Here is a 14,093-nt window from a genome sequence, read left to right as displayed (position 1 = left end):
AAATTGTCATCACCAAACTGTTAATTCCACCTTTTCTCTCCGTGTGCCGACAGTCTGCTGTGACTGTACATACAGCTCCACACCTTTGACTCAGTGTTGTGTAACAAACAGACAGACTCACTCTCTACTGCTTTGCTCACGTTGGTGTAGTTGCTTGATTTCAGCATCTGGCATGCTGCACCGCAGTGGTGAAGTCAATGAGCAAAAATCCACCTTTTCCTTCATGCTTTACAGGGCAGGCTTTCTAAAAAATAAGCCAAACTCAGAGGGAGAAATATTCATTTCAACAAGCTGTTTAGTGCGTTTTTATTATTTTGTAGCGAGATGAAGACAGCCAGCCAGTAAAAAGTAATCACATTTAGCTCCACCTTTTATAGCAGCTGCAACATTAAAATAATGACCACATTAATGCATCAGTTATAGTTCTGCAATATAATATACAATTTAAAAGAGGCCATTGTGAATAATGAGTACTGTAAATTTTGGAACTTTAAGTATATTTTCATGCTAATACTATTGTATTTTAACTTAAGTAAGAGTCTGAATTCCTGAGTTTTACTTGAACAGAGTATACATACACTGTAGTATTGCTACCTTTAGTGAAGTAAAACCTCTGAGTACTGTCTGTTTTCAAAATGATGTAATGTTTTCCTGTAGCAAGCTATTATTTCCAGTAGTGGCGAGTGTAGTAGTGTAGATATTATCCAGTCTCAGCTGTTTACAAGCTGTCTTACCTGCAGTGTTGGTAAGTAGAGAGCCTACAGCTAGTATCATACATTTAAAGGGTTTTAATATTTGATTTTCTGAGCATCAATAACTCAAACAAGTATTTGCTATGTAAAGATATAGTGCAGTAATGTCTTCCTGAGCCGGGAGTGAAGTTGCAGTCTATCTTTATACTTCATTCATTCACAATCCTCTCTCTCTCGCTCCTCCTGCTTCTTCCTAATCTGAGTATACGTCCACTCTTTTAGTTAAACCAACCAGATCTTGCCACGTTCTCCATCAGCAAAACACGTCGCAGCTGTCAAACTTTGGCTTCCTTCCTCAAACCATCATAACCATTTTCCCAGTAGAGACGATAGAGGAATCTACCAAAATATGACTCAAGTTGAAATAAACCAGAATTATTCTTTAGATCTTTCTTCAGACATGATACTGTATTAGAGGGCAGGTTTACAGATTTGACAGTGGACACACACACACACACACACACACACACATGGGCGGGGGAGACCACACCAACGGACAGCCTCTCTGAGGGTTCCCTCCTCATGGCAGTAACGCCGCCGAATCGTCAGCTCAAGATGGGACCAACACTCAGACACTAATCAATGCAATGCACCCTGGGCATAGCTAGGGAATGACCAGTGTGTGTTGCAGAGTTGCACACACACACACACACACACTCGCGCACACACCTCCTCAGACAGCAGACCGATTACGCATCATAACCCAGCTGATTTGCCCCATGGGTTGACACTCGCTGTCCAGTCCAATCATATAACCTTGGCGGCCCGGCCCTGTGGTGTTTCTGTTTGTCTGCGCCCAAGTGTTTACATGCTCAGGGTTCATCGTTGCTGTTGTTCCGCAGCGCTTTCAGCAACGTAATTTGTCACAACTCGTAAAGCGTTAAGCCAGGAAGAAAAAAGCTAAGTGCAGCAGAATGGAAGAGAAAAAAATAAAGTGTGTCATTGATTTTGAGCGTTTATTTTCTGAGAAAAAGGTCACACTGGGAAATACTTGGAAAACTCGGTGAGGGCTTTGACGATGCCCTCTTGGCCTTAAATACATCAACGCTCACAAATAGTACTCCGCCTGAGGCTATTTCAGCCATTCGGATGATACACCACGGCTCGCTTTTACAGCACTTCACATGCTGAATCCCCCCCTGAAATGGATTCCTCATGACCTCTACAGTACAGAAACACAGAAAAAACAACTACTTGCTCTCCTGTAAACTCCCCATCGAAAAGATCTGCGGGCCAAACCGCGCTCCTCCACCGCTGTCCGATTTCTGTTGTTTGTGATGGCAGACACGCAGCATGAAAGGGGTCTGGGGGTTTAAGGCAGCTACTAGTTTGCATGTCATACGAGAAAGACATTAAAACAAAAGACCGCGGGGAAATCGAAAAACTTAAAAGACGTGAAACACACCCTGTAGTTATGATCAAATTGTGAGATTTAGCGTAAGGGAACCATGCATACGGGCAGGGATTTATGTGCAGATGTACGATAGAAGCCAGATGGAACCAGACAGACACGCATACACACTGAGTCCGCTCTGTGCTATTTTGGGAGATGGGGAAGAAAACGGTCTGACTTGGCAAGTGTACATATACAGTATGTGCACTTGTGTAAGCAGTGGGTCCCCGTACATATGGGGAAGTATAGGGTCTGGCACGTGTTTCGTGTGGTGACCCACTTTTCTTTGCATCTGGACCTGATAACTTCCCTCTCCAGCAGTAACGGGGACGAGATCGACTCAGTGACGTCTCTATCTGTCTCTATCTTGACTGACTTTGAAACTTGGCTGCAGCAGCCAGGAGTCTTCATCCGTAATCAGGCAGCAGTGAGTGTGCCATGTTAGATGAGGAGCACGCTCCTCGCCATCCTGGATTGATGCATGCACATAAACTACTTGTGGACCGATGCTGTTTTTAAAGCTGCTCTTGGTTTTTTTTTTTTTTTTTTGTGATTTAAGTGGATGGTTTACATTTCATATGGAGTGAACCGAGAGCTCTTTCAGGCCATACCAAAAGAAATCACACCATTGTTTGGTTTTGAGTGGATTGCGGTTACATGCTGTCATATCGTCATTCAAACAAGGCGTTCGCTTTTTAAATCTAAGTTCTCTTAAAGGTACAGTCTCATATATTTATCGTAGCTGCCAACAGCCCCTTGAAATCCCTAAACTGTTCTGCGCTGTAAAGCCACATTTCCACCAAGTAGTCCAGTTCAGTCCAGTTCAGTCCGTTACACGGTATAACAGTTATTTTCGCGTTTCCATTTGCAAAAGTTGTGGTTAAAACACTGCAGACAACTGCCACACGGGACATCCTGCACAAGCCCGCCGCTTTTAAATAGGCAAGCTCGTCAATAGCGACTGCAATTTTTAATTCACTCGACCCAGATTTTTAAAAAAAAATGGCAGATCACAAAACTTTGAGCCATATGATTCACAAAGCGCAGGCGTTCCTCTGATTGGTTGCGAGGGTCCAGTTGAAGATGAGAATCCCACCTACACCCTAGTGGAAGGACAAAATGTGTCCATGCTGGTTGAGCAGTGGGGACAGTTGCTGAGTCCCCACTCAGTTGGTCGAGTGGGGACTGTTGGTAATTAATGGAACAATCTCAGCTTAATGTCCACTAACATTCACCAGAGCTTTTGTCATAAGTTGAATTCTATATTCTACGTTATAGATGTTCAAACTTCATTATTTCTCAGGAATTAAAGGGCATGTTCGCTTAAAATAGGCACGACAGGTCATTCTTAAGTTGAGATTGTTGTGAACTGCTGTCTCCAACGTCCAATTTGTGTTCTTCTGTTCTCTCCATTCCCTCAAAGGTCAGCAATGTCAAGAACACTTTGTTTCTGAAAGTTTCTCAAAGGTCAACTTTATGTTGCCTCTGTGAGCAAATCCACTGACTGTGGCGATTCCATTGAAATGAATCCACTGCCAAGAGTTAGAGGAGGAGATGGATACCTATCTCATGTCTGTGCTCTAAGTTTGGCACGAGGTTGAGTTAGCTTAGCATAAAGACTGGAGACAAATGGCTCACTAGCAGTGAACATGACAGGTTGGGGTTTTTCTGAGGAGTAATATGCTGTATCTATTTCTTGCCGGGTGCAGTGACTTCCTTTAGTCACCTTTTCACCTCCCCGTAAAAACCACAATGTGTCATTTTTACATTTCTATCGTTAGTTTCCACAAAAAAAAAAAGATTTTAGGACTGATAATAGCCACAAATAGCTTTTTATTTTTCACAGTTATAAGTACAGTATACACCGTTATATTTATGTGAAAAAAAGCTATTTTAATGCTTTCTTGTGTGGCTGACTGTTGGAGGGAACAGTGCAGAGGAGCCGATGGAGGATTTTCTCCACCACTGTTTTGTGTGATTGCCTCTGATCTCTTCAATCTTGGCGAAACAATTCTTCTAATACCTTCGCAGCCATAACACAGAGGTTAGTCTTTTATAGATAAACTGCGAAGACTGACAGCTCCAAATGAATCGGGAAGCTTTAGAGAAAAAAAACCCCCCAACCTTTTAAATACCTGGTCAATTTTCAGATCTCTTTGTGTGTCACTGACCTTACCAGGATCCTCTGACCCCGCTGGACTTTACTGTATCTTCTAATATACTCGCCTTTTCTTTCCCCTAGCTCCCCGGGGCCTATGCTCACCTCAGGATAAAGACATTGTTAGTGTGACTGAGGTATGTTGCTTTAGAGACTGACTTCTGCTGCCACACGGGGTCCCAGGGGAGCCACGCTAACGTTAGCCTGATCTATCTGCCTCAGTATTGGTATTGATCCGTGTTTAGTGTCGATGCCGGCACTGGGGAGTAATGATCACACATAGTCACTTGGACACACACTGCCGCAGCACTGCAGGAATGGACACAATCAGTCTGAGCGTTGAAGGAGATGCACGCCCAATAGCCACACACACACACACCTGCCTGAACACACATACACACACACAGTCGTATAAAATGTTCTCTTTCTCCTCCTGCCGCACTGCAGAGCCTCTGCTGCGCCACTCCAGCAATATAAAACACACACACACACACACACACACACACACACACACACACTTGCAATAAGCTGAGACGAGCTGATATAGCCACAACAACTGAGCAAGCGATGCCAAACCCTCCCCTCCACACACACACACACACACACACACACACACACACACACACACACACCACCTCCTTCTCTCCCTCTGCAGCCGAAAGCCAGAGCAGACAGATAAGCAGGCAGCCAGAGACGGACTAATCCTCCCACAGTGAGAGACGTTTTTCGGATGGTATATGATGAGAGTCACGCTAAACAGACAGAGAAAGAGAGGGAGAGGATGAGGAGAGGAAGAGGGAGAGGGAGGGCAGCATGGGGAGGGATGAGAGGCGAAAGGGGAAAAGTGAGGCGAGGATACAGATTAGCAGAATGATGAGGACAAAAAGGGATTTTTAATTAAGCGTTATTAGTGTGAAAGGATGAGAGTTTATTTCCATTCCCCCCCTCCCTCCTCCCCTCCTCACATCCTCCCCTCCTCACATCCTCACATCCTGCCACTGTCTTGCACCTTTTTTCTTTTTAAAATAAATGTTGCTATTTTGCAAACCGAGCCTCTCCACTCTGCTTACCAGTCTCTCAATCACTCTCCCATCCTCTCTCTCTCTCTCTCTGCACCCCCCACCCCCTCCTCATCCCTCTCTCTCTCTCCCTCTCTCTCCATCTCTCTCCCAGTCTGACTGAGACTGATGTAGGTCAGTGCGTCTGGAGCCTGTCTGGAGCTGCAGAGAGCCTCAGAGCTCCACGCCTGGTTCTCATCGACCCCTGTAGCTGCTGCCGCCGTGCCCGAGCTGAGGACAGCGCTCCCTGGGCTACGTGAGGACACCACCAGCCTGCCTGAAGGAGGATGTGCCAGCAACACAGGAGGAGGAGGAGGAGGAGGAGGAGGAGGGGGAAAGAGGAAGGGGAAGGGGGTGCGGGGTGATATGAGGTGTCTGTGTAGCATCGAAAGCTTAGTCAGCGTATGTTGTTTGCATGTGTGTCGAAACGCAGACGTACATGGAGACGGGGAAAGGCAAAGCGAAAGGTAGAAATGCAGGAGATCGAGGGGAGATAGGCGTTGCAGTTGTCTGTCTCTCCTCCGTGATATGCAGCACTGCAGAGTTTTTTTGGGGGGGGGATACATTTTCATGCAATGTTGCCTCCGCATTCCCCTTCCTGCCTCTTTCTCCACTTGCTACCTAACTTCGTCATGATGCTTTCTGTCTCTTTCCCAGATCCGACTCTTTTGTGGCTGCAGCCATCGACGCTCCTGCGAAAACCACAGCGACCCGGCAAACTCCAAACTCTGATGCGATTTCCCTTCCAAAAGAACAAAAATTCTTCTTTTATAGTATATCCATTCCTGCGCCGCTGCAAACGGATCCAGGTCTGAGACGTTGTCCTCCGCCGAGAGTGCTGTATATCGAAAGTGTCCGTCCTCCAACTCGTCGCGGTACCCTTTTGATGGAAGCCAACGAGTGCAAGGGCGACGACTTTTGACGACTTCTGTGTCTCCTGATTCTGCTCTCCTTTCCTTCCCTTTCCCTCCTCCCTCCTTCTCCTCTGCTCTCATTCTCCGCTCCTTCCCACTCCTCTGGCTTTTAGACAATGCCCCCAAAAAACCGATCGTTGTATCAGAGAGTCTGAGTGTAGTAGAGTGCAGCTGTGAGAGTGGCTGAGTGTGTGTGTGAGCGAGTGTGTGTACGTTTGTGAGCGAGTTTGGTATGTGTGTGTGTGTGAGAGAGAGAGAGAGAGAGAGAGTGTGTGCTCTCGATTTGACTCTGCAGCACGTCTGGGTCCGGCAGCGGTACTCTGGTGCTTAGCTGGCTCTGTCTCGCCGGTACTGTTTGTACATTTGTGTGTGTGTGTGTGTGTGTTTAAGTGTGTGTTCGTGTGAGTTGGTCTGCCTCGCCGTGACACAGCAATCATCTGACCGGCCTCGTCATCGCTATTCGGGACGAGGGATATTTGGAGTTCCTTGGGCGTGGCGTCGCCGGCCCGAACCACACCTCCCTCTTGCACTCATTCATTCATCTGTTTCCTTTCATCTGACTCCCATCGCTGTTTTTTCTCCCACCTTGACCAAATCCTCTGGATTACAGTAGCGATGGAGGGATAAAGCGAGTGAGCAAGCAAGGATTCACAAATCAACTCACTCTCTTCATAACAAGACATTTTTTAAATTTTCCGTCTCCGTTCTTTTTCTACTGCTTTGCGTTCGCGCTTTATTTCGCCTCTGGTTTGTTCACCGTCAAGGACGCTCTCTCTCTCTCTCTCTCTGTTCTGTCTTTGCATCCACCTGACGCGCGCTCGCTCTTCCTCTGTACCGCTTTCTGTGTGTCTCCATGCAGGATTTTCAAACGTGACGGAAGGGAAGGAAGGAAGAACATCGGGATCGAGTGGGAATAGAATAAGAAAGATGGAAAGAGAAACTAAACAATTACTTCTCCGAACAATTTGTTCTGTTTATGTCCAAACATAAGCTTGATTATCGAGCGTAAATAAGGAAGTAGAAGACACTTGCAGGCATCAAGAGAGGGTATTCAGGAGGCACGCCTGTAATGCAATTAAATTAAGGCCTCAAAACTACAAAAAAGGCTTCTTATCTTGGATTGCGGTATTTTGTAATGTGTTCCTGTTATTTTGTCCACTCAGCCAGTTTTCTTACCTCTCCGTTTATTTGTTATCTCTGATTGTTGGGGAAGAAACACAGAAGGATACAAGATAGCATGAGGTACTGTATGTTCCATGGTAACTAAAAAATAAGTGACTTAGTGTTGTTGTGTAAGGAGGGACAGCAGTAGGTGGGTGAAATGGTGAGATGGCCACCTGCACTGTCTGCCATATCCACACAAAACACAGAGAGGACAAACTGCCTGTGGATGAGTCACACTGAGGGAGACAGAGAGAGGGAGTGTGTGTGTGTGTCTGTATGCAAATGAGTGCTTAGTCTTCAGTTTTTCTGTTTAACTGCAGTGGAGGGGACTTCCCACCGCTTTTTCAAACTTTCATTCCCTGGAAAAGCACCAGTTCAGTTAGGGCTGCACACACACACACACACACATACACATACACATACACACACACACACACACACACACACACACACACACACACACAAAGGCCTCATTGTGTCTGACCCCTGGATGACGAGCAGGCAGGTCAAAGTGGCACGTCATTGCTCGGCGGTTGAAAAAGGCAAGTTCATGGTAATGAGCACCTCCGTTTGAAAGACGCACACTTTCTCTGCAATGCACGCTCCTCTTTCCATTTCCATCTCTTTTCTGTCTGTTATCGGATTCTTGATGTCACCCCTCGCTTTCATGGCACACTCTGACGACTGCGAGTTTTTTTTTATTTTTTCAGCCTCGGTTCTAATAAATCCAGCTCCCTGCAAAAACGTTCACACACACACACACACACACAGGCACGTGCTGTACACTCATTTACCCTGTAGTTTGCTCCAGGGTTAGGCTGACACGGCCGGTTAATGTTTATATTTTATTAGAAATGGAATATTAAACACAGCGTCAGTCAGCTCTGAATGTTTTTAATGTTATTTTTTAAAGCCCCTTCAATATTTTCACTGTTACCAAAGGTTAGCCAAATGAAATTTTACAGGTGTGATGATACAGGCCTGTCACAAAAACTAAGGAAAACCCATCTCTTTTTTTGTTTTTATTCATCAAGTTTCAACCCAGAATTACCAGCGGTGCATCATCCTCAGACAACCCACACCATGTCTTAACTCTAGCTCGCACCGCGCACACACTTTGAAGAAGTCGCTGTAACAGCCCCAGTCTCCCACAGCACTCCCTCATAATGACACCATCCCTTTAGGCGTCAACAGAGCGCCGGTGTATTTGGGGTAAACACATGGCTCCGGCAGCTCTGAAGATGACAGAGCGATAGGCCGGCGTGATGGTGCTCGGCGGCCCCGGCGCTGCCAGAGCCGCACATCTGCCGGTGACAGAGTGGAAAGCTACCTGACAGCTGCTTCTCACACATCAGATAAGATTACAGGTCTACCTGCTACACCTGTTCAAACAAACCCGCGTGTGCGTTGAGATAGAGAGAGACGGCAAACTAATCCGGTGGCAGGTGTGCACTTATAATTGGGGCAGCTAAAGATATAGACTGATGAAGGAGCTCATTATTATTTATGTGTTTGATTTATGTCAGCACCGAGGGGGGTAAAGGGGCCGGGTTGTGAAATTTTAAAGAGTTTATGCCTTGTTTTATCCTGACATAGATCACGTCATGAATTAAGAAAAGACAGCGTAAGTGCATAAGTGATGTTGGAGAACATGAAAATATAATCAGACAAGATACAAATAGATATGTTTTGTTGATTCTTGGATCCGAATTCTCTTCGGTGACCATCAACTGAAGGACACAAAGTTCAGCACAACACCTCAGTTCAGCTGCAGGATCAACATGAGCCTTCGATGACATCACCTGCATGATTTAAAGACGGCAGCTCAAAACAGCCGATTACAGGACGGAGATAAATCCGCCGTGCATGCTGACACACACACACACACACGCGCGCGCACAACGTACACCTCATCAGCGCCCGTTGGCTCTAGCCTGACATCTAGCGACACAGGCTGTAATGTGATCCTACATGACATGTGCATGTTAACATAGTGGAGCTGTGGAGGAAGAGGAGGAGGAGGAAGCTGTGCGTTGTGCAGCGCTGCTGTGGAGTCAGTGTGACTTTGTTTGTTTTGTTGTGTGTGTGGCCCCGATACATAATCCTCTTCAGGTTCCTGGTTTACCATAAAGCACCGATGAAGAGTGTGAAGAACAATCATCGCCTCACTCGTTTACACTCGCTGCTGTGATGTAATGCTGCGAGCTGCTGCCGTAGTGATTTGTAAATAACAGGTTGGATGAGCCGTGTTTGGGTGGGTTCGCTCTCCGCCGCATCCCTGCTCACCGCACTGCAGTCTGACTAACGTGTCGTGGCTGCTCTTGTTGTTTCCTCAGCATTTTTTCCTTGCCCTCCAACATCACACATAACCTAAATTTAGTCGATACTCATCCACATGCAAGTAATGAAGTTCTAAGTATAACCTTGCCAGCTTCCCCTTGCAGCAGGGGAAAGGACAAAGTGCCCCTTTAAAACACACACACACACACACACACACACACGCGCGCATAACGAGTTCGTCTTTCCTTCAGTGGAGTCTGACAGGAATGAGGTCAGACACACCGATCCTCATTGCACATTATTATTATTATTACCCGTTTTTTCTTTATTCAGCCAATGAGAAGCCGGGGGGAGGGGCTTGAATAAAAAAGCAGGATGGAGACAGACGCCGATTGGCTTTTATATCTCGCGATGAGGGTATAAAGCGGCGAGGTTCTCGTTGTTGTGTTTACAGTAATATTACAGAGCGCTCAGGAAACAGGGAGACTATGAGAACGCGCAGCTGCTCCATTCAACCACATGGTTCCTCAACCGCACAGACAAGCTGCGCCACAGACAGCCAGGTTCGCTTAAGGGACTTGCACTGCTGTTGCCCTCAGCAGCGCATTTTGAGGCTCGCAGGGCGAGTTTTCAGCCGCACAGGCAGTTGAAAGTTGCCGTTGATTAGTTTCGGGATTTATTCTTTTTTTTTGTTTCCGTGAAGCGCACTGGTAAAGAGTTCAGAGAACAGTCGTCTCCAAAGCGTGCTGAACTGAAAAGAGGAGACTTGGATGAACTTTTGAGACCAGTAGTCGTCAGCGGTCTGGTTTTAAAGCGCCTGAAATAAGAACGGGTGAGGAGTTATTTATTTTTGTGAAAGCCTAATAGGCATTTTTTTGCGAACTTTGTCAGTAGCACTGAACTGAACTGTGTTTCCAGACACTTAAAGGACAGGATGGTGCAGCACATGAGCCAGACAGAGAGCGCCCACGGTCATTCTCCCGGCGGGGACTCCACGGACACGGGAGAAATGGACTTGGAGATGGATGTGTCTCCGACCCCCGAGTCCCCCTCCTCCGGGGTGCGGAGAGACTTGGCGTGGTGCAAAACTCCGACGGGGCACATCAAGCGACCCATGAACGCGTTCATGGTCTGGTCGCAGATCGAGAGGAGAAAGATTATGGAGCAGTCGCCGGACATGCACAACGCGGAGATCTCCAAGCGGCTGGGGAAACGCTGGAAGCTGCTGAAAGACACGGACAAGATCCCGTTCATCCGCGAGGCGGAGCGGCTCCGCCTCAAACACATGGCCGACTACCCAGACTACAAGTACCGGCCCAGGAAGAAGGTCAAGTCGGGAAGCGGAGCGAGTAAGCAGACGGACCGCGGGGAGAAGAGCGGGGAGCGCAGCGCCAAAGCCGGTGTGAAGAGAAGCCCCGCGTCCAAAGGAGTGAGCCGGACGCACAAACAGGGGGGCATGAAGAGCGCCACGGGGCAGGACTACGCGTCTCCCGGTGATCACCAGGCGCTCTTCAAATCCAGGTCAGTGTCTGGAGCGAGACAGATCCCTGACAAACGCACCGGAGAGGCGAGGCGCGGCCACATGTTCGGCGGGGCAGGCAGCCTGGAGAGCGGGCCTCCCTCCGTGGGAGTCCCGGCCAGTCCCACCCTGAGCAGCTCAGCAGAGTCCAGCGACCCGCTCAGCCTGTACGAGGAGCAGAGTCCCGCGGCCAGCGAGTCATCACACACCGCGCGCCTCAGGTACGCTCGCGCCTCCTCTCCAACACCGTCAGCCTCGCACTCTTCCTCATCGGTGTCATCCTCATCATCAGACGAAGAGTTTGAAGACGAGCGGCTTGAACTGAACCCGAGCCCCGGGGTTGAGAGCATGTCGCTAGGCGGCATGGGCTTCTCCGACCCAGAGCTGGACCGGGACTTGGACTGGAGCTTCGGGGAGTGTGGGGCGGGGTCTCACTTCGACTTCCCCGACTACTGCACCCCGGAGGTCAGCGAGATGATCTCAGGAGACTGGCTTGAGTCCACCATCTCCAACCTGGTGTTCACCTACTGAAAAGGACCACGGTGGAGAGGAGACGCGACGTCCCCCCCACGTTTTGAACTGTTGAACTCCCCTAGACAGGCGCGTGCGTCCAGACCAGAATATTTCCTTCATTCTTTCACTAGATAAGGGAGAGTGAAAACAGGAAAGAAAAGGTGGCCTGTGTGCGCGTTGAAGCCCAGGTACGCGCGCCGCACACAGACTTGGACAGCGCTCCGTGCGCTTGACGGGAACGCGCAGACGGGGGAAATGCTTAGTTTGCATTTGGACACGGAGGAGGAGTGAATGTAAGCAGAGAGCAGTGAAACACACGGACTTCAGCTCAAGTGTTCAAACCAATCCGCAGATGACGAGGACTCAGAACGAACTTTGAATCTTAATGTTGTTTTGGGTCGGGGAAAGGGACATTTACTGGACAGCTCGTCATGTTGGGCTTTGTTAAAGATACAGCCAATTAACATTGACCATCAAGTTGCTATTCAGGTGTAGTTTTTTTCCAAACTCAAAATAGTTTCAATATCAACACGCATGCCCTCCGCGATAAGGAGGATTTTGTTGTTGTTAAATGCGTAAAAATGTTCATTGCTGCGTAATTACGCAATTTGTGTGACCATAGGACACAATTCACTATCACCAGCTTCTCTTTCAACGGCAGGACTTAAAAACAAAGACTGACTCCAAACTTCAGAAAACTCTTTTCTGAACCTTTTTATTAAACACTCAGTGCACAATTCAGGACCAATGTTCCCCGACGCGCATCCTTTCTGCCTAGTGCTTCAACTTTGTAGTTCCTCTGTGTCCGATGACGTTTTTTATATCGATGTATTTATACCGGCCAAACTTTTTTATACATAGAAGTATTGTTCTCGTACAGGTCTCGTTTGTGTTTGTGCACATACACCTGTCTGTATCCAGCGCGGAAGGGCTAGAAGTGTATCTTATTTAAAATGTCTGACTTCTCTCACTTTTAAGGAGATTTGAGTGTGTCATGATTTTCTACTTGTATTTTTGTACAAAATCTATAGAAAGGGGGTTTCCAGCGAGTGGGTAGCCTACAACATTGTTGTTTGGGTCTACATTGGTGTTTAGACGTGCAGAGGGGGGTTTGTTTGGCACAATCTGACCTCACACAGTGTTTACAGTATTTACCCACATGCTTCTTAATGGCACAGTAACTCCAGTTTCACCAGCCAAGTAAACAAAGCGCCACTGAGGCTCCCAGTCTGAGTGGTGACTGTTTCCAGTACACATAGACCTAAAGTATATGCGTGTAAGATCCCAGAGAGTCACTGTTTGGATAGAGCTAATACCTCTGTGTGCTTTTTTTTTTTTTATCAAGATAAGTTTTATTTGAACCACTGGATGGAATTTCACACTCATTCCACTTTGCCTAGACTTTGAAGGGAGGGAGATGTATGAAGTGCTTCATCTGTTATTGCGCAAATTGCATCAAAAATAGTATTTAACCTTTCTGTACCTGTTGGCTAAGTATAGCAGGCTAATTGTTTTCCTATATTATGGCATGGCAAATAGCATTTGTATTTCAGATTCAGGTATATGTAGCTATAGCTGTTGTGTTTAAGATTTTAAAAGAATAATAACATGGAAGATATTTATGTAAACTGACTGTACTATAAGCAAAGATTGTGTGTTTTATGTATGATGATGATCAACGACAGGCACTAGGACAGCCATCTTTGGACATCCTTATGTTGAAGATGATTGTGGTCCAGGAGTTTCTTTTTTCCTTTTTTTTTAACCTTTGAGACATCTTTTCTATTGTCCTTTTTCTTTTTTCATTTGTGCAATATGCTGTGTATGATCATGTTTTGTCCAATCATGCCAATATCATTTGATGTTTATAGCTCAAAACCAGCCAATGTTTGGGTCAATCACTGCCTCTCAGACCTCTGTACAGATTGTCGTTTTTTTATTTGTTTTTCTTTTCTTCCAAGAAGGAAATAAAATCAGCTGGAACTGAAAAGTACAAAGTCTATATTTCTTGTGTTATTTCATTATCTGTACCCTTTAAAAAAAAAAAAAGCCAAACTAAATAGCTACCATCCACAGTTTTACAGGACTGAACCGGCGCAGTCACACATATTGAAGCCCCCAGCATGCACAAGGAAAATGTGAGCCTTCATTATCACATTCCACAGCCAAGCCTCATTCAAAAGATCCAATCTGATGTCTGATGTTTACACTCTGTGCACGTGTGCGCACGGATATGTGTTTGGCTGTGGGCCGCAGACGTGTTGGTGAATCAATAGCCAGCCAGTCAATCGATAGGAGTGGTCTCTTTCTCTCTCCCTCTTACTCCGTCTGATTCCACACGT

At 46.8% G+C, this 14,093-nt stretch overlaps 1 protein-coding gene across 1 annotated transcript; it reads left to right on the top strand.

Moving 5' to 3' along the window:
• The first annotated feature begins 9,453 nt into the window (after positions 1-9,453).
• sox4a (SRY-box transcription factor 4a) lies at positions 9,454-13,748 on the top strand. The gene is made up of 2 exons (XM_076075351.1): positions 9,454-10,551; positions 10,638-13,748. The coding sequence occupies exon 2, from the start codon at positions 10,654-10,656 to the stop codon at positions 11,767-11,769; it is 1,116 nt and encodes a 371-aa protein (XP_075931466.1). The 5' UTR covers positions 9,454-10,551; positions 10,638-10,653; the 3' UTR covers positions 11,770-13,748.
• The last annotated feature ends 345 nt before the right edge of the window (positions 13,749-14,093 follow it).

This window comes from Anarhichas minor, unplaced genomic scaffold (assembly GCF_050575085.1).
Source record: "Anarhichas minor isolate MPS153535 unplaced genomic scaffold, ASM5057508v1 ptg000051l, whole genome shotgun sequence".
NCBI lineage: Eukaryota > Metazoa > Chordata > Actinopteri > Perciformes > Anarhichadidae > Anarhichas > Anarhichas minor.
The sequence above is the reverse complement of the archived record's forward strand: the minus strand, read 5'-3'. Positions and strand labels throughout refer to the sequence as shown.

Coding starts and splice junctions, on each gene's coding strand:
- sox4a (XM_076075351.1), top strand. CDS start 10,654: ATGGTGCAGCACATGAGCCAGACAGAGAGCGCCCACGGTCATTCTCCC.